Source organism: Eubalaena glacialis, chromosome 15 (genome assembly GCF_028564815.1).
Source record: "Eubalaena glacialis isolate mEubGla1 chromosome 15, mEubGla1.1.hap2.+ XY, whole genome shotgun sequence".
NCBI classification, from domain to species: Eukaryota; Metazoa; Chordata; class Mammalia; order Artiodactyla; family Balaenidae; genus Eubalaena; species Eubalaena glacialis.
This window is the reverse complement of record NC_083730.1, coordinates 72,093,609-72,114,556: the sequence shown is the minus strand read 5'-3', so window position 1 is coordinate 72,114,556 and position 20,948 is coordinate 72,093,609. Positions and strand designations below refer to the sequence as shown.

General features: G+C 43.8%; 1 protein-coding gene across 5 annotated transcripts in view; it reads right to left on the bottom strand.

The window, feature by feature from the left end:
- Positions 1–20,948, bottom strand: part of NF2 (NF2, moesin-ezrin-radixin like (MERLIN) tumor suppressor) — an 86,161-nt gene that overhangs the window by 39,402 nt on the left and 25,811 nt on the right. For all 5 annotated transcript variants that reach the window (XM_061170307.1, XM_061170306.1, XM_061170309.1 and 2 more), the window contains exons 2-6: positions 13,876–14,001; positions 11,812–11,934; positions 9,749–9,832; positions 930–998; positions 3–85 (exon numbers count right to left, since the gene is read on the bottom strand). In XM_061170307.1, the coding sequence (XP_061026290.1) occupies positions 3–85; positions 930–998; positions 9,749–9,832; positions 11,812–11,934; positions 13,876–14,001 (485 nt within the window). The remainder of the gene's footprint in view (positions 1–2; positions 86–929; positions 999–9,748; positions 9,833–11,811; positions 11,935–13,875; positions 14,002–20,948) is intronic.

Here is a 20,948-nt window from a genome sequence, read left to right as displayed (position 1 = left end):
ACCTGGCTCGGCCTCGGTGCTCTGCGTACCAGGCTGTGATTCTTTCCTCCCACATTTCTGGAGTCATTTGATACAGATTTATTACCTAGCAAAAAAGAGAGCAAAATAAAAAACCCACACACAAAGAAAGTTCTGGTATTGTTTGGTATTTTTATAATTATGCATCATTTTTACAAAACAGCAAAGCTATTTTTAAAAAGCCACATACAGGGAGCCAGTCACATGCAGAGGTGGGTGTGTAAATAAGCACCATTCAACCTGAGTCACAACTCGGAAAGCTGCACCATTTCTCAGGCTGCAGGGCACCCCTCGCCTGGCAGCACCCCTCTTTCCTGGGCCATAGAGCCCAGAGGGAGGACCTTGCTCAGGAGCAGAGCTCACTAATTTCGGGCCGGCCGCGGGCCAGGCTGTACGTGCTGCTGCCTTTGCCTCTGCAGAAACCATCAGAGGAGCAGGTAAAGTCAGGGGAAGGTGAGGAGCAGACCTTTATCACACATGACAGGGCAGTGGAGCTATAAAATCAGAAGCAGCAAAAGGCAGGGAAGGCCTGCTTCTGAGGCTAATGAACAAGATGAACACCACCAAGGATTAAAAGCTATAATGCCCACCCCCGACTCATCCTGTCTATCCGCCCCGCCCCGCGCAGCTGCAAACAGCTCATTTCCCCAGGCTGAACTCAGGCTGCTCCACACCCCTCCCTAGGAATCACTGATGCTCCCCCACCTTTAAAGAAAGGACCATCCGCAGGCCATGCCTATCCTGGCAACCCCAAACGAATCCCACGAACCTTTGCTTTTTAATGTCCTTAACAGAGATCATTACTTGAGATTGATTACAAAACATTTATAAAAATGTTCTTGCCACCTACGTCCAATATTCCTTCCGGTCCTTTGGTTATGTCTTCCCAAACAGGGAATTTGACTTCTTACCCTTTTTGGAAGCAATTCCTCTTGGGCCAAAAATCCCCGCTTGTGAACAGAGGGGTCGTAGTCACCGTACTGGAAGGAGAGGAAAAGGAGAGCGTGGGATTGAGATTCTAAAGACAACTGCGTTTCTGAACAGGTCGACTCAGCCTCTGTCCCTCCCAGCTCCAGGGAGCAATTTAATTCTGATGACAAGTCAAGATTGCAACCTTGCTAGTTTGTTATCCTTGGATGAAAATACAAAACTGATTATATCTGTGAACAGAGTCGCATAATCCCGTAAGGGATGGATGGGTGACATGCTAATAAGAATGTGACATTTGTAGAGAAATGTGGCCGAGTTTTCTAACTCCTGAAGGAAGCCGTCACTACCAAAACAGCTTTTGAAAGGAGACAACAAAACACAACTGTGTAAGTTGTGATTAGCAACCAGTGATAAGAGTCTTACCTATAAATGCTTGTAAGTGGCTGGTAATTGGAGCCAACTGATAGGTGGGAGCTGGGGATAATGCCGGCAATATTTTTAATACCTTTCAATCAAGGCTCTGAAAAATGCTTTGGAAAAATCTGATGCCAACACTGTCATTTCTATCGTACAAAGAAATGAGTAAAATGTTAACAGATTTTCCTGAAGCTGCAGAGCAAATCACTCTGGGGCCTGCATTTTAATGTACTCACCAGGGACAATAACTTGAAGTTTATTTTCTGATTTCAAAACAAATACCCCTCCCTGCTCTGCAGCGGGAAGGCCACCGCAATGAGAAACCCGCGCACCTCGCTGCAACTAGGGAGGGCCTGCGCGCAGCAATGAAGACCCAACACAGCCAAAAATAAATAGGATGGATAAATTTATAAAAAAACAAACAAACAAACAAATACCCCTTTCTTTCCTAGAAAGTTAGTCTGACCAGGAAATAATCAGAAATGAAGGAATTTTTTAAAAGAAACTAACCATAAAATATATAGAAGATCAAAGCCTGTCTCTTGTCAATCAGCATTCAGTGGCTTTTCTTTTGACCCAAAACAACAAAGCTCAGTATTTTAGTATTATCTTCTATAAACATTTATCCTTTTTGCCACCAACACTGGAAAAACAAAAGAAAGGTCCGGCACAAGGCTGTTGGCTCTACATCCCACCAAATCGGGTGAGGACATGGCCCACCCTCATTCCCAAAGAACCTTAAGTTAGATTTCTGGTGAGTTTTCCAACAGACACTCATGAGATTGAAGAGATGTTCATCATCAACTATAAATCATGACTTCTTCCCATACTACCCTTCTATAAAAGCCCCGAGGATTAATATCTCTTATGAATCTCATAATTACCTTGCAAATAACAGAATTGTATTGCATTGTTTTTTCAGTTTAAAAAATTAACTGGTCAAACTTAAATACTTAACCATGTCTATGCATTTCTTCATTTAAAAAACTTGAAGGAGGGACTTCCCTGGTGGTCCAGTGGTTAAGACTACACACTTTCATGGGGGCATGGGTTTGATTCCTGGTTGGGGAACTAAGCTCCCGCATGCTGTTCGGTGCGGCCAAAAAAATTAAAAAAAAAAAAAAATGAAGGAAACTGGTTTCTCTGGATCTCTGAAAGGCCAGGGGGGTGTAATAAGTCAGGAACTGTATGAGCTTTAACAGTACTTTCTGCGGAGAGTGCAGGTAGGAGCCTGAAATTGGGGGGGAGGGGGAGGGGGTACGGGAGGCAGGCTGCTTAAAGTTCAATTCCAGCTCCTTCACTTATTAGCTGTGACCTTAGAAATTTTGTGTCTCAGTTTTCTCATCTGTAAAATGGGAATAAGAACAGTATTTATCTTATAGGATTCTTGTGGGGATTAAATGAAATACCCAGAAATTTTTTTTTTTTTTTAATTTTTTTGGCTGCACCATAAGGCATGCAGGATCTTAGTTCCCTAACCAGGGATCAAACCCTTGCCCCCTGCATTGGGATCGTGGAGTCTTAACCACTGGACCACCAGGGATGTCCCGACCCATAAAAATTTTAAAACTATGATTAACACACAGCATTCAATACAACCTGATGTCAAAAGATTAAAAACTCAGGTCATGTCACCTCTCCAAGTCTGTTTCCTAATTTGTCAAACGAGAGCATTTGTCTTGGAGGATTTTGAAGGGGAGGTGGCTCTGCAGCATCCCCTGAGGCCCCGAGTGAGGCACCCTCTCTCTAAACCTCAGCTTCCCCATCTGGAAAGCAAGGGTCAGAACAGTGCCTGCCTCCTGGGGGGTGACGAGGATGAAGACAGTCAGGTAAGCATTTTGCACGGTGCCCAGCTCATAATGAGTCAGGTATTATTGTCATCAGCTGCATTATTTATGATGACACTGGTTACTCTTTGCCTGTCAGATTCTTAAAGGGGGAGGATGATAAAGAAAGCCCTGTGAGTTGTACTTGCAAAACTCTCAACAGTGCTGACCAAACTCTAGTGCTTTTGCAAGCAGATATGCAAAGTGAAAGCTGTAAATTCAGGCTCCAAACGCTTGCAAGATTAATGATCCACATTGTCATACTGAGCTCCCAGCTACTCCATTGATCAAATGCTACATCTGAGCACTGGGGAGGTGGCAAAGACACTGCTGAAGGAACTTCTCCACTGGACTAATTCCACTTATAACATTAAAGCCACCTTGAGGTATGTGTCTGCTCTTAAATGTCTTTTTAAAAAACAAAAGAAGAAGAAAATCCTCAAGTTGTGGTGGCTGGTGAATATAAAAGAAAGTCAGACCACTCCATGGATGGAGATGGCTGTTCCTCCTCATTTTATGTACAGAGGCGTCACAATAACATAAGCAGGAGTGAATTTGCTGGGAAGCTAATGAGGCTTGGGTTTCAGGTCTCTGCACCTGCATGGGCCTGTACCTAATTTTATATTCATAATTTGGTGTTCTTGCATTAAAAGAACACCCTAAATTATATAAGCTTCAGGGCCCACAAAACCTGGATCCACCCCTGATATAAACCAATTGAATTTAAATTCAAGAAGGGAGTTCACCTTTTAAAGGGCTCTCAGAGTCACTTCTTAAACAGAGACAAATACTTTCCTCTGCTTATATGTATGAAAAATTAGACCAAATGCTCTGAATAGGATTTCACAAAACATAAAGGTCTAATCAATACATATATAGAATAAACAGTTAGATCCCAACTGCACACCAGTCACTAAATTCCAGATGGATTAAAGACTTAAACCTATAAATGAAAATCCATAAAAACACCAGAATAAAATATAGAAGAACATGTGTATATTAAGTTGGTGAAGTCATTCCAAAAGTCACTCAAAACATGAAAAGGATTGACATGTAAAAAAAAGATAAAAGATTAATATTCATAATATATAGAGTTCCTATAACTCAATTAGAAAAAGACAAACAATAAAGTGGAAAAAACAGGCAAGTCATAAACACTTGATTCACAGAGGAAAGAAATACAAATGGCCAATAAGTCTATGAAAATGATGCCCCAGTGGTAATCAAGGAAATGAAAACTTTTAAAAAATCTACTTTTTTGTCAAATTAGCAAAAATTTAAAAGGCTGATAGCAACCACTGTTGATGAGGATATGGAAAAACAGATATTCTCACCACTATTGGTAGAAGTTAAATTAGGAACTTTTGGAGAGCAATTTGGTCATAACTATTTAAATTTTTTTTGAGATAAAATTTACATACATAAAATTCACAATTTTAAGCATATAATTCAGTGGTTTTTAGTACATTCAAAATGTTGTACAACCATCACCACTGTCTAATTCCAGAATATTTCCATCACCTCAAAAAGAAATCCCTTACCCATTAGCAGTAAGTCCTAATTTCCTCCTCCTGTCACCTGACAACCACTCAACCTACCTTCTGTCTCCATGAATTTGCCTCATCTGGACATTTCATACAAATGGAATCATACAATATGTGGCCTTTCCTGTCTGCTTCTTTCACTTAGCATTATTTAAATTTTAAATGTTCCTATCCTTCAACCCATTTATGCCATTTCTTGATATCTATCATAGACAAATATTGTTCGTATGTGCCCAAACAGGCGTACTCAAGGATGTTCACTGCACCCATTTAAGTAGAAAAGTAATAGAAAGAAAAACAAGCCTAAGTATCTACCAATAAAGATATATTTAAATAAACAACAAGGACCTACTGTATAGCACAGGAAACTATACTCAATATCTTGTAATAACCTATAATGGAAAAGAATCTGAAAAAGAATATATACATATATGTATAACTGAATCACTTTGCTGGACACTTGAAACCAACACAACATTGTAAATTAACCATACTTCAATTAAAAAAAAGAAAACAAAAACAAAAAACAAAACAACAAAAAAAGATATTTAAATAAACCACAGCCCCTCTGTTCTATGAAATACAGTTCAATAGTTTAAAAAACTGAGTACTTTAAGAACCCTCTTCTGACAGTTTTAAGTGAAAAGGGTGCACTATGCAGGATTTCCTCTAGAGTGGCGGCCTAGGAGTGGGATTTCGGGGACTCGGGGAGGGGGTGTCTCCTCATTGACAGGCCCCTACCATACCCATCACCCCACAGAGCTTATGCCAATTCACAGTCTCTTCCTGCATGGAAATGAGCTCAGAGCTTCTATTCAATTTATTTATTTATTTTACTTTTTTTTTTTTTAATTGAGGTATAGTTGATTTACAATGTTGTGTCAATTTCTTCTGTACAGCAAAGTGACTCAGTTATACATATATGTATATTCTTTTTCATATTCTTTTCCATTATGGTTTGTCACAGGATATTGAATATAGTTCCCTGTGCTATTCAGTAGGACCTTGTTCTTTATCCATCCTATATTAATCCTTGCCAATCTCATGGGTTTGAAATGTTTCCTTATTGTTGCTTTAATTCTTCTTTTTCTTGATTACTAATAAGATTGAGCATCTTTTTGTATTTACAGATTCTTCTCATAGTCTATAAATTGCCTGTTATTCATACCCTTTGCTCCCACTTTTCTGCTTTTTTCTTAGAAACTTAAGAGATCTTTATATTCAGGGATATATCTGCAATGCTACTTCTAGAAATCTACCTTAAGGGGAAAAAGCTTTTGCACATGTACACAAGGAAGCATATAAAAGAGTTCTCAGTAAAGCGCTGCTTATAATAGGGAAACAGCAGAAACTAAACCTACCTCCTCCTCAGGAGGATAGAAAAATAAATTAGGCTTATTCATCAATGGCTACCATACAGCAGTTAGAATCAATGAGCTACATCGACACGTACAACACGATACATCTCAAAATTGACATTGAGTGAGAGAAAATACCCATTTGTAAAAGGATAAGCCCCCCAGAAAGGGGGACATGCAAAGGACAGTACCATTTATATCAACTTTTACCTCCTGGGTATTTTTTTTCCCTGGATTATTTTAAAGTTAGTCTCCTCCCATCCAGCTGACCACTGCCCAAGTTGGGAACCCCATAGTCTCAGCCAGATGACCACCACAGCCTTCTAACAGGACTCCCTGTTTCCAAACTGGTCTTACTCTAATCTGTCCTTCACACAGCCACCAAAGGATCTGTCTAAAATATAAACCCTTCACTGGCTCTGCAACCCCCACAAGATAAAGTTAAGACCCTTTATGATCTGACCCCCAGCAGACCTCTCCAGCCTCAACTCTTGCCACTCTACCTATACTTTACATATACCCAACTTCTTAGTTGCCTTTTGGCACTCTGCCCCTAATTAGCATCAAAGAGCAATAGGAAACAACAAGCCTCCTCTCCCACCAGTCTTTTCTCTCTCTGAACACTAGGAATCTGCTGGCCAGCCCTGCAAGATTGGGGAATTACATACCATTCTCTCCCAAAGTCATTTTTAATAAGAACACATTTCAAACACCAAATTGTCAATATAAAATCCAACAGGTGGCTTAAGATGTTGCAAGATGGTTTGGTGTGTCACATGACTGGGCCAAAAAAACCAGCCTATATTTCTGATTCAAAAATAACCTAAACTCCTACTAAGAAATATGGTTCTTGTTAACTGAACCATGTGATTAATATTTGTATTTATGCTTTAAGGGTAATTGTTTCTTTATGCTTTGGAATGAACTGTCTATATCAGTTGAACAGCTGAAATACTGTAATGAATACATTTGTGCATAATTACATCCCATGTGTTCATGAGCTCAATTCACTTTCCCCACCATACTTTTACATTTCCTATCTGTCTCAGAAAGGTTGTGGAAGAAAAGAAATGGAATATAATGGAAGGAACCAGGATGATTTACTGAAAAGTTTGGACTGATGTGACCATACAAATGAACCTGGAATTTAGTGAAAGGTAGTGTGTGGTACCCAGAGACCCCTCTCACAGTGAGGGCAAGTGCAAGTGCTAAATTATGCAATCCAGACACTAGGGTTCTCACCCATGCTCCATTCTGCAGCTCCATTCTGCTTCAAATCCTGTCCATCAAGAAGTGGGCTACAAACTCCATTTAAAAAAGGATTTACATCGGGCTTCCCTGGTGGCGCAGTGGTTGAGAATCCGCCTGCCAATGCAGGGGACACGGGTTCGAGCCCTGGTTTGGGAAAATCCCACATGCCGCGGAGCAACTAAGCCCATGCATCACAACTACTGAGCCTGCGCTCTAGAGCCCACGAGCCACAACTACTGAAGCCTGCGCACCTAGAGCCTGTGCTCTGCAACAAGAGAAGCCACCGTAATGAGAAGCCTGCGCACCGCAAGGAAGAGTAGCCCCTGCTCACTGCAACTAGAGAAAAGCCCGTGCGCAGCAACTAAGACCCAACACAGCCAAAAATAAATAAATAAATAAATTTATTAAAAAAAAAAAAAATTAACATCAAGTATTGTGACTTTAGACAAATTATTAGTCCTTTCTGAGCCTTACATTCTTTGGTTTACATAAAAGACTCCATTGAGTATCGCAAGAAATATTCATGTTATAACGCTTTGTAAAACTGTAAAACACTACAGGCGTGTAAGATCTGATCAATATTGTAATCAGAGACACCCTATTAATATTAACAGCTGTCCTAGAAACTGGAAGCATGTTATAATAATCCTTAGTTTCCCAAATGCAGACTTGAAGCCATAGATTACCTTTATTTGTAGGTTCCTGACAATTTACACCGGGAAAAACAGTTAAAGCACACTCCTCCATATGAACCCCATATGCTGTCTGTGAATCACTTTCATCTCTAAGTTAGCAGGATCCAAATTAGGAGGGCTTTCCTACAGTGAAATCTGTTTAAGCAAACATCTGCTGGTTCCCTGAAAAGTTTTTTTTTTCTACAGGTGGCCTTTGAATTTGTGGCCCAAAATTTATGCAAAGAAAATGTAGCCTTTGAGACTAAAGTCCTTCAGAGAGAGGTAGTATCTTTGAGAACCTGGGCCTCCTCTCAGCCGGGGAGAAGGCATGCTAGAGAGAAGCTCAGTTCCGGGCCAGGAAGTGCTCAGATTTAATGAAAGTGACAACAACTGCTTCATCACTGTCAGGGCGATACTGATTGAAAGGACACATTTTTCCTGTTATTAATATTCTTAATCAAAGCATAAAAGGAAGCATATGTTTTAGTTGAATCAAGGCCCATTTTCTGTTTTCTCAATTACTCATTTGTCAGGACAGTGGAATAGGGGAGGCACAAAATGCATGAATTCCCAAAGCCATGAATTCTGCCCTTAGCTTTACCCAAGATTGCCCAAATGACCTTGGGCAAATCACTGAGGGCAGATACTCACTTCGTGTCTGTATCAGTAACAGAGTCAACAACCTCCCCTCAGGCCAGTGAATACTCAGCAAATATTAGACAAGTCGTCAAATGACCCTGATGCTTCTGTTAGTGTGACGAGCACGTACAGACCCTTTTTTCCTCCAAATGATAGGCCAGTTACACTTCCTGGCTTTGATTTGAGATTATCTTAAGCTACCCCAAAAAGTGGGCTAAGAAGTTGAGGGTCTTATTAATTTCTCTAACATTTCAGGGAAATTGCTTTATGGATACCTCTAACTAAAAAGGAAAATAATAACTGAAAAGATTATGCAAAATCACAAAAGTAACCCAGGTGTCCCAATTCTGAGGTCATCTTATGCTGCAGTGAAAGGTAGTAAGCAGAGGGATCAGGAGAAAGTGGCATGTGATTGAAGTCGGAAATTTGAGGGGCATGAAGCACCCTGGGCAGACCCTGTAGTGAGTCTTATAAAAACAGAGAGGACAGAAGCACAAGACCAGTGGTCTCCCTCTCCCACCACTCCCAGTCTGCAGCGATTTCTCTGTGAAAGACTCTCAGGTCACCAGACAGCTCAGCTGGGCTTGGTGGGGCCGAGAGCCTGCAGTGCCTGACCGTAAGCACAGCCAGCACACCCATCCAGGTGGATGAAGCAGGACATTCCCCAGGGTGTGACATGGTCCCGAGGCATAGGGCCGCTGGTCCTCAGAAGATGAGTTTGCAATGAGGACCTGGGCCTTTCTGACCCCAAGGCCATGTTTGGCCAAAACTGGAGACGATAAACTCATTCTTCCTGGTTAATAAAAAGAGAGGTTGGCTGGGTGAATGTAATTAACCACATGTGCATAGTGAGATTACACAGATAATTCATCAAGCTGTACACTTATTGTTTGTACACACACAGACACTCTCACAAGATGATACAGCAGTGGAACAGTGAGAGTGGTCCCCCAAGTCCACAAGTGCCATAGCATCCCACTTGCTGGGGAAAGTCTCTGAAGCCTAGAAGATCCAAAGAAACAGATGACTGATGTGATCCTGTGACACGCATTAATGCCCAGGAAGAATGCGTTTTCCTTCTTTGAGCCTACCTTGGCCTGGACGGCGTAAGAAGCCAGGAGCACAGAAGCCTCGGGAGGGCAGTAGATCTTTTCATCTAAAATCTGCTTCTTTACCTGAAAGGGGCAACAGGGGAGACATGATATCATGTGTGTGGACAGGAGCCGTGCAGGCTGGTCACAGCAAGACACTGCAGCGTGTTCTAATGAGGCCTGTCAACCCAGCCTGCTAATGATTTTCTGACAAAGGGCACGATTTTTTCTTTTTACCGCTGCCGACAGGTTGGGAGCTCGGTCCCTGAGAAGTTATTGGTAAGATGGCTACGCAGAAAAAAACCCTTAATCTCTTCTGTTCGTGATCAAATGCCGAAGAGGAAAAACAATCTTCGTAGTTAAAAAAAGAGACTGACATCTGGGTTGTGACGGAGGAGAGCTGTGAACTCGGGAAATGTCAGGAGCGGCTCTGGTGGTGATTGCAGCCTCGGCCCCAGCTGAGCACACGCAGAATCAGAGGAAATGGAGTCTGCTTTTAAGTCTTAACACAAGACCAAAGTCAGTGAGGCCACTGAATTATGACTGCAGGAAAAAAAACCCATCACTTTCAATATGCCTGCTCTAAGGAAAAAGGAAGCAATAAAGTTTGATCGATTAAACCTTTAAGTCCACTTGAGGTCCGGGAAATATAATTCTTAAGCCATAATGTTGAATTAACATATCTCATTGCATTTAATTTCTTAGACTGGTACGGTGGGTGATGTTCCAGACACAGAGGCAAGACAGCCTCCTGAAGTGAGGGCATGCTGAAATAAACACAACGGGAAAGCCAGCTCTCTTTCACAGACGTCAGCAGTCACCAGATTCATAAAAGTAGTAAATTTTGCCTTGCTCAGCCGTGAAAGCGCTCCAACATTTCAGTAGGAGGGGAAATTAGGCCAAAGTCAAATGGAGAATGGGCACTGCTTCCAAGCACTTACAAGAAAGCCATCTCTATACGGCTAGAACATTCTGGGGCCTAGGAGGTCATTTTGTGGTTTCATTCAAAGCAGGGCAACTTTCTAATCCTTCGGTTTTAAGCTGCACTACAGAAAAAGTGAAAGGGCTTCCCTTTGACATGAAAATATTGGAGAGGGGATATACAAACACACACACTTTTTTGGCAAACTTTTTTTTGCAAGAGAAATTATTGGAGGGGGTTATTACATTTAACTTAATATTTACTTAATGCAATAATCTGAGGCTCAAACTAATTATAGGAGGCCAGGCTATATGTGTACATCTGGGCAATCATGTAATTAACGCCCCACTGGGGTCTTTTCTGTCACCGGTGGCGGACACAGCAGCCGTTCCAGCGCCAAGCACCATAACTAACCGTGAAACTCGGGAAGTGCTCTGAGCGAGCAGTAGGAACCCAAGCAAAACTGCCAAGGTTCTCATCCTCACACCAGTCCCCCTAGCTGCACCTCTAGACGGTCAACTCGCTGTCTTTGAACCTATAATTATGGATCTCCTAATTTCTTCAATTCGGTGGAACAATTACTTACAGGGTGCGCACCGTGCACTCAATGAGCCTTGCGTTAAAGGGGCTTACAGTCTAATGAGGGAGTAAGTGGAAAATAAGACAATTATAGACAAAGAGTGGCATGAAACATGATGTTTGAAGTACCACGTGTGTGGGATTTACCAAGTGTCACTGGAGTTCTGAAGTCCCGCCTTCATGAAAGCAGATTTTAAATTTCTGGAAGAACTACTCTTTGCAAGGCTCTCTTTTTAGACTTCCTGGGCAACTATTGAGTACTTTTAAGTTAGTGAGGAGCCATCTTCAAAGATGTTTCTAGTTAGGGAGCTACTTGTATGTGTTCTTTCGCCATCACACTTTTGCAATTTCATCTGACACCAATTCTCATCACTCAAGTATAGTTCTGTCCTGAAGACTGTTTTTCATTACAGAACCAAAGGGACTGGCTTTCCAGAGGGAGAACATTTTCACAATGTGGAGGCATTTGTGGTCAAATCCGAGGGGTTGGCCCAGGCTGCCTCTGCCGCTACCCCTGGGGGCGGTTCTCTCAAGATCAGGGGGGTAGCATGGAAAGGGGTACCTGCAAGAAGAATAAATGTTGCGTGATCTCCTGAACCAGCTCCTCCTCGGCATTCTCAGGATAAAATTTGGCCAGGAAGTGAAAGGTGACTGGCTCTTCCTTTGAAACGTCATGATCCAGCACCTGCAGAATTGCAGAGCAAAAGAAAAACAAGCTAGTTTCGCCCCTCTCCCTCCCAGGCCACCATCAAAGGACCTTCTGCAGGGAGTATATAAACATTTTTCTCCCTTCTAAATTTATCACATTTCCCAAAGGTTGTGATTCTACAGTTTGAAGCATTCACAAAGCCATCTATAACAGGAGGTAATATTCACTTCACATGGTGAATTAATCAAATTAATCAATATCCCCAAGTGGTGAGTGGAGCTAAGATGATTCAGGCACAAATGTTTTCAAGGCCACAGAGATAGCTAAAAACTAGAAATTTATAACTCAAAGGCCTTGGGCACTATCCTTTACGGTAGGCTGAAGGTTTTTTAATTTTCTCAAGTAGTGGAATCTTCCTTTATTCTTTTGTCTTGCTGACTACCTCCAACATTTAGGTCCATACTGGAATGGAGCTTAGAGATGATGAACTAGATATCTGTGAAATCATCTAAACATTAACTGAGCAACAAAAGTGAAACACGTCCATCATGGCAACCCTTTGTTTCAAGGAACCTCTAGAGATGCCCCACGAAATACTTGAGCACAGCCAGTAAACCACTCTGTCTTTAATCTTCTAACAATTTCATCCACCCACTGGAAAGCTTGAGCCATCTGCTCTCCAGAATGAATTTCATCTCAGGACATAAACATGCCATGTGACAGGCTACAAGTCTCCATTAACATGTGTCATAATTTATTTCCTTTGAGCAGCAGGCTCCATGGCTCCTGAGGCCCCCAATCTAATATCCATTTGGCCAACACTCAGGTACGATTTCAAATTTACTTTGCCGAGAGTCACAAAATGATACTGAAGGTTTCGCTGTCTTTGATAGATAACTCTCCAGGCTCCTGCCCAAATTCCTGGTCGTGGTGCCCAAGAGATTCAAAATAAACCTGATCTAGGACGCTCTTCTTGGCATGGCAGCACATGGACATTCATGATCGTTGGGAATTACCATGTGAAATTTATAACCAGCAGGGACCCCAACGTGAAGATTCAGATTACTGCGTACATATGTAAACACAATTTGAACACCTGAGTTTAGAGTCAAACTGGTAGAAGACGGCAGGCTTTCACTGTTTATTATGCCAAGTAGTAGGTAATAGAATGAGGTAGGCAATTGCAGGGGGTAATTTGGGGTAAAAATGAGACACTGACTTACTCGGAGATTCAGGGGCCTTTTAGGAGTCACTGACTAAAACATACAGCCCTGCTCTCAGTGTCTCCATGGATAGGTTGGCAGGTAAGTAGGTGACAGCGTCTTTGTGAGCAGATACAAACCCACACAGAGGGCAGTTCCCCGAGGCAATATCCATTTCTAAGCCACATTAGAACTGCTGGGAGTCCAGACTTGTCCACCAGGCCTCAGAAGCCCCAGAATATCATGAGAACAAAATAGACATTCTTCCTTCACTGCAGGAACCAGGGCACTCTTTATTCCTTAGATCATGTTAATGAATAAATTGAGTTGGGCCATGGTGTTTCTCAAAAAGACTCTTAAAAATTCCCTAAAGAGCAGGAGCCCCAAGAAAATCTTTCAAAGACATAAATTGTGGGAAAAAAACCCAAAACGATAATACAATAGTAATTTTTATCCACAAAGCCTGACTCATGGCTCAGTCAACAGAACGGCATTAAGCCTGAAGCAATCAGGTGACACCCGGTGACAACAAGGAAGAAGCCAGGGATGGCGGCAGGTCAGTCCTGGGTGGTTCTGCAGGCCCGGGGTAGCCAGTGAGGAACAGGGGCGGGGCCTCCCCAGGCCCGCATCCTGTCCCGTATAACTTCCTCTGCAACCCACCCCTCTCTCTGCTGTGTACCATAATGCCCCATGATGAGCAATAAGCTAGACACATGCTCAGGGGAAATCCAGAGCCCATGCCAGCCCCACTGGTGTCATCAGGGTCTGGGCCCACCTTCTTGTCCATCTTGAGCCAGGCCACGGTGTCCTTGATTGTATACTGCAGGCCAAAGAACCAGGTTTCCCGAAGCCCCAGGGTCCGGCACACCAAGTCAAACAGGTCCTTCCCCTTCCACTTCATCTGCAAGGGAACAAACCAACAGGGGAAGACAGCTGAGCCCAAGTGGTAAGCAGCTCGCAGGAAAACCTTTTCTCTGCTCCCTCCACCTCAGGTTCTGAAAGGTGGGGATGACGCTAAGATGGCCGAGGAGCAAAGAATTCCTAAATAATTGTAAACCTTCCTACACAAAACCATGAGTGGGAAAATAATAATTAGAGCTTAATGGCTTAATCACTGCAAAGCATACACAATACCTCCCTTGGACAGTTCCTTACAGATCTTAATATGCCCAAAGCTGCTAATTTAGGAAAGCTGCTAAATAACGTCCACATTTAGGAGAGTCAAGCTTCTCCCCGTTAATCCAAGGTTAGCTTCTAGAGACATTCGTTTCCTCAAGATTTTGTTGTTGATTTTCTTTTTAATCATGACTCTGCCCTTTAATAAAAGGCTAGCTTTTTAAAATGTAAAGACTAGTTTTACTTGATTTTTTTTAAAACGCAACATAGGGTAAGAAGTTGTAACTGACGTCACAAATCATGGGGAAAAAGAACCACTAGAGACCAGCCAGTCCAATCACGGGTCTCTCCCCGTCATGATGTGTAACCGAGGCCAAAGAGGAGGTGTCCACCCACAGCCACACGCAGCAACTTCAAATTCTTGTATCGAAACCCAGGGGACAAACAGACAGGAATATACTGTAGTGTGCTAATCCCGTAGCCTCATTTTCAAAAGGACCTGAAGCAATGGCTGCTAAACCCATTTCTCAGCTCTTCAATCTTGTGGCCAGAAAAGCAGATTCAATATCATAATAGGGGAATAAAATACCCAGGAGCTTAGTAAATGTTGCCACTCATGGCTTTTAAGTTAAATCACCCAGGATGTTCCCATAGTACCCATAGCGGCTGCTCGCCTCGACCCCAGTCAGTGGCCCCCAAGTATCAGGTGGACATTCAAATGGACGCCTGTGTACAGGGATGAGCACGAGACACATCACGGAGATGGTGGTCACAGATGGTGGATTCAAATACAAGGTCGCCAGACATTGGAAGAGGAAGACCACCTGACTGCAGGGGCGTCTGTCCTTCTCCTGCTCTCATTAGAAATTTCCACCCAAGGTCCTGGCACACTGAAGATGCACAATGAAAAGGAACTGGGGAAAGTTCAGGGTTCAGAGACTTCTTATAAAAGCAAGAAGGAAAAAAAATAAGTTAGACCTCTAAAATCTGATTGGTGTTTGCTAAAACCTGATTCTAGAGGATTTTTCAAGCAGGCCTTCTATTTTTAATATATGTGAATGGACGGCGTGTTCCCTACGAGGAACTCAACAGGAAAGCCCATCCTTCTCCATGTGTATAGTCACAGTCAAAGAGCAAAGGAGCAGCCTAGATGGAAGGACACCAAAACTGCAGCAGACACGGGGTGGAGATACGGATTAGCTTTTGTCCTTCTCCAAAAGACGCTCTAGCTCTGCCCCAGTCCCCTCTCTGTGACTTCAGTGGGCCCCCTGCAACACTACAAAGGTTGAGTTCTTTAGAAATTATTTTGAGTAGAATAAAATAAAATGTTTTATTTTAAAAAAATGATCTCCTTCCCCTTTTATAAGGCTTAATAATGCTTGTTGGCACACCTGTGTCCCAGTCTGACACTGGGACAAAGGGTTTTTTAATTCACGGTAGGTTTTAATTCCTACAGGCAGACTTCTCTGAAGAAATGTTATTTTGGAAAACTAGGAGCTTCAGGATGCTGATTATCTTCTTGTTTCTATTTTAAGCCAGTACATAGTATATAAATTATAAATGACTACTTTGCTACAAGATAATGTAACACTTAAGAGCACACATTAACTTGGAGAAGTGAAATACCCAAAGGCCAAGAAGATCAAGGTAATGATCCCCAATCCGCCATAACCCACAGCCACTGCAGGGCAGGCTCTGGCACGAAGGGGCTGTCTGCAAGTGGGTGTGTGGTGTATCTAAACGAGAGCTACCAAGAGAATGCTGAGTGGATTTCCTGACTTGGGAGCTTAAATTCTCAAACATAATCTCATATTAATGCAGTTTTCTACTTCCTTGTTTCTAAAATGCAAAATTATCTCTGTTGAATGCAGAGACAATGTCTTTGCTACTATGGAGCTTGCAATAAAGTGAAGAGAGGGGAAAAATTCTCACACCGATTCAGAATGCCTGGCTTAGATATTCAACTTTAAGAATTGTAGGGTGTCAAATTGGAAATGAGTCTGAGTAATTAATTACCTACAGTGGACCTGTCCCCTTCTTGTATAAGGAAACATTCTTTGGCAGCCTGCTACAGCAGGCACTGGCCTTTTTCTTGACGGTCTAAGGTAGGCAACCCCCCAGATCGCCTCTTTTTCTGCTCTGTGGGGTTCCTTTCATCTTGCTCTCCTCCAGCACTCCCCAGCCACCTTTTCCAGTAAGTAACTGGTATCTTAACACTCTTCTCCCACCTTAAAACAAAACCCATTTTCAGAAGAGCCAGGTATTTATTGCTCCTTTACAGCTGAATGTGAATTAAAGCCTCTGCTTCCACTCATCTAATCCTTTTTTTGGCTGCACCTCGAGGCTTGTGGGATCTCAGTTCCCCGACCAGGGACTGAACACTGTCCACAGCAGTGAAAGCCTGGAATCTTAACCACTAGGCCACCAGGGAACTCCCCATCCTCTCAGCTAATCTTTCAGCAAGCATTACGCAGCACATCCTATGTGCCCAGCAATATTAGACACTGAGGATGTGAACTTCTGGAAGAATGTTCCCTGCCGAAGACTCAAGTAACGACCAAGGTTAGAAAAAGCTTTAAAGAACAACGGAGAATTAGTTAAAGGAGAAAAGGAAATAAGTCTAAAAACAAACATCATGATCTCTACAGGGAACTGCATGTCATCTGGCAGAGGTGAAACAGACAGCCTGAACTCAGTGGGCGTGGTGGGGATGGACCAGGACTCTCCATATACCCTGAGGCAGAGGAATGATGGGACCAGACCTGCATTCTAGAATGTGCACTAACAACAGGGTGGAGAATGGGTTGGAGGAAAGGAGCCTGGAATCAAGAAGGGCAGAAGGGAGGCCAACTCCCGCCTTGATGAAGGCAGTGGGAAGGAGAGAAAGCCTGAGAACTGGAAAAGCATCAAGAGAAACACCTGAATTTCTGGCTTGAGCATCAGGTGGTTCCAGTAAAGGAGGGATGGAAGACAGGAGAAGCAGGAGCAGCAAATTTTGACGGAAACAGATGAGTAATTAAGTTCTAGACAAAGTAAGATAGGGTGCCTGAGGAAACCAAGTAGAGATGTCCTAAATACACCTGATTTTAAGTCTTAGCTCTATTTACAAAATAAAGTGTTCTAGTTTTAAGTCATTAAGTTTTTCTCTTGGGCTAAATCTAACCTCCAATGTGTTGTTACCTAGATGAGGGTGCACTTTTCAGCATGCCTTCCCCAAATGTATGAGGCTTGCTTAGTCTTCCTAATTTGGGATTCTACTTCTTCACAAACAAGAACCACCGGTCACAGTTGCTCCTGGTGGTTCTTGGGACACCCTGTGGACGGGAGGTCTTGGGTTGCGATGGGGCTTCCTTGGTGCTGCCGACTCGCGAGAGCATTAGCACGCCCGCCTCCAGTTCTATCACTGGTCCACCGTGCGGTGCTGATGTGGGAAGGTGATGTGACCACCTAAGCATCTCCCTAGATCGTAAGGGCCTCAGAACAAGAGCAACACCGGTCATCTCTCTACTCCCCACGGCACCCGCCGAGTGTGTACACACAAGACGTGGCAAACAATGGCTGTGCGACAGAACAGACTTGACCACTTCAAAAAACCCGAGGCTCAAAAGTGTAAAGCAAAATGAACCCCCATTCGTCCACTCCTTCGACAAACATTGAGTGAACACACGCTGTGTCCGAGCACCAGCCGAGGTGCAGGGGATAAATGGGGGACAGAAGACAACAGGCCCAGGGTGTGAAACTGTCAGGAACAGATAATCATTCCCCTCGCCCCACACACAAATCAACTCCGGGTGTGGTGGTCAGCACTATAGCACCCAGTGCCACAACAGGGACATCAGGAACTGGAGGGACCCTCTATCTTGAAGGGGTGGGCAATGGCATCTAAACTGGTGGGAAAGAGAAGCCAAGTGAAGACCAGCCTTGGGGAAGGAGGAGAGAGCAGGGAAGTGTGTTACAGCAGAGGGAAGAGCATATGCGAAGGTCTAGAGGTCTAGATGGTTCTTGTAGGAAATGACAGTATTATAGTTCAGTCTGGCTGGAGAACAGAGGCTGGGGAACACTTGCTGTGCTTCCAACTACCGTCTAAAATCAATTCTTGGGAATCCTCTGGCAGTCCAGTGGTTAGGACTCCACGCTTCCACTGCAGGGGGCACAGTTGGGGAACTAAGATCCCGAAAGCCATATGGCATGGCCAAAAAAAATAAAAAATAAAAATAAAATAAAAATAAAACCAATTCTTTGTCTCCTAACTCTGACGTGTTGTGTGAACCACAGAAAGCTGTCTGAGTGGCTGTTTTCTCCTTTTTCCCTAGGATGGAAGAAAACTCGTAACATTCTAGATGTACAGGAGAGAAGCTAAATCATTACATAAGATGGATGTTTCCGAAGATTAGGGCTTAATTCCTTCCAGGAACCAGTCTAAAAGGCAGAGAGAAACAGTGGTTATCCAACATCGGTATGAATCTCAGTGCTGCCACTGTGTGACCTTGGGCAAGTTATTGAACTTCCTTGCACTTTGCAACAGGGATAATAAACAGAACCTGTTTTAGCAGATTGATCTCAGGATTAAGTGCACTGATACATTTGAAAAGCCTAAGAAGGTGCCACAGTAAATACTCAATAAAAGGTGGTGATTACTCATTCTAACCCCGCCTCTTCTTATATTCTCAAGTGGCATCGTTTAAAGCCTCCAGTTGTGTTCCACTCCTCGCATGATGGATGGCAGATCAGAAAGGGCACCATCAATTCTCATCGTGTTAACCATACCATCACTCACTTGACAAATATTTATTGAGCACCCACTACATCCTAGTCACTGCACTCGGCCCCAGAGATGAATGATGAATCTGGGACAAGACGCTGTCCCTATTCACGGCTGATGGGGAAGACAGGTGAACGGATAAGGAAAGTGCAACCTGGCAAATGCTCACAGAACAGAGGACTGAGGGAACACAGCTCGGGCCTGGGGGTCTGTGGGGTGAGTGGCTTCCCTGGGGAGATGCTGTCTGAGATGGGTCTCGAAAGCCAGGCAGCAGTTGGTCCTCTGGTGAAGGGGCTGAAGGAAGAGAGGTCACTCCAGCCGGAGGGAACAGCATGTCTGCCGCTTGGGTCCAGGCTGTTGTCAAGTGAAGGAACGTTCTTTGCGCTCTTCTGGTATCTGACAAGCAGCGTGACTGTCCTATCTGCAGTACTGAATGTTCAGTGCGGTACTGAGTACATGGCTTCAGCCCCACGCGTGTGACAGCTCTCACCCACCACGGCCACTCAGGGCCTGGGTCGTTCAGTCCCTGCTCTGAGCACCCAGGCCCCCCTGAACAATACCTGCCACGTCTCTAAGGAGCCACGACCAGTGGGATGAGTCTCGTGTTTCTTTTTTTATTAAAACATTTTCTCTTCTGACACCTGCTAGCACATAAGCCATTCAGGCTTTGCACTTATGCTACTTACAGGCCTTTTTGGAGGGTTTGTCATTTTTCCTGAACAGATTGCCAAAAAGAGAACAGCCCCTGGTGCTGATGAAATGTTCACCTGAACTCATCTCTTCTGCCCTGGGGGAAGTGTTCCACTGCTCCACATACCCCCTCACCCCCCCGCCTCCGCTCAGCCCAGCGAAGGGAGGGAGGCGATGAGGCAGGGGCTCATCTTGCAGGCAGAAAAGGAGCGGTGGAGGGAGGGAGAAAGGAGATTTGCAGGAAGGAGCCGGACTCCATGGCATGTGGGCTCCGGCTCTGTGGGCCTCGGCCTCCAGATGCCCTTGAAGCGCAGGGCAAATGGCAGGGAGTCTGGGCGCACGGCGCGTCTTGCATCGTGGCTGTGTTCTTGCATTACTTTAACGGGCTGCGGTGCTATTTCCCAGATCCATCCCGTGCCTCTATCACAGATGGATGTGTATGAACTTTATAACCAGGACTAAGTGCTGTCAGCTTGTTATCTTTTGTAGGGGCTGGATTTATGAGCTTTACCCAGAGTGAAGTGCTTGTCATTTATCAACCTCGAATGTTTTAAGGAAATAGCACTAAGCACTTACGCTCTGCAGCAGGAACGTAGCTGGAATGCAGCACTTTTCTGTTGTTGGAAGCAACTGGCACCAATAACCTACAGGACTGATCAGGGTCTATTAACCGGGGAAGCATTTTGAATAACGTCTGCAACATCTTCTTACAACAGGCCCGGTTTAGACTCACAACCCTAAAGCTACCTCTTGTTTTTTTGGCTTTGGCAGCCTTCGCATTGCATTTCTTGCACTGCTTTCTCTGGGCCGTGCAGAGAACCGAATGTGGCTGCCATGTGTGAAATGCCTGAGAATCAGAAGCCCCAGAGAAACTTCAGCTTTACAGAGAAGACTCAAACCTGGAGAAGCTAGCAGAGAAGCGACATCCCATTTCATAGATGTTGGGGGACAGGATTATCAGCCACACAAGAGATGCTATTTGACTGGCTGTCTACTCCACAGAAGAGGAAAGAGAACCGACGGACAGACCCGGCATTCACTTATCAGGGTTTCTTCTAATTAGTTCACAAGCTGCCCCAGCATTTTCCATAAAAACTATTGAAAGGTTAGCTCCCTTACAGACAGAGCAATAGAAGGAACCGTGCCTCCCCGGACTCAGGACACATGTAGCATGTTTACCATGATTTTGGGAATGCGAGAGCAAGGAGGGCTGTGATCTCCCCTCTCCACGTTCACCCCTAATTGACTTTTGCAGTCGTGGCTGCCCTACGAGAACCGAT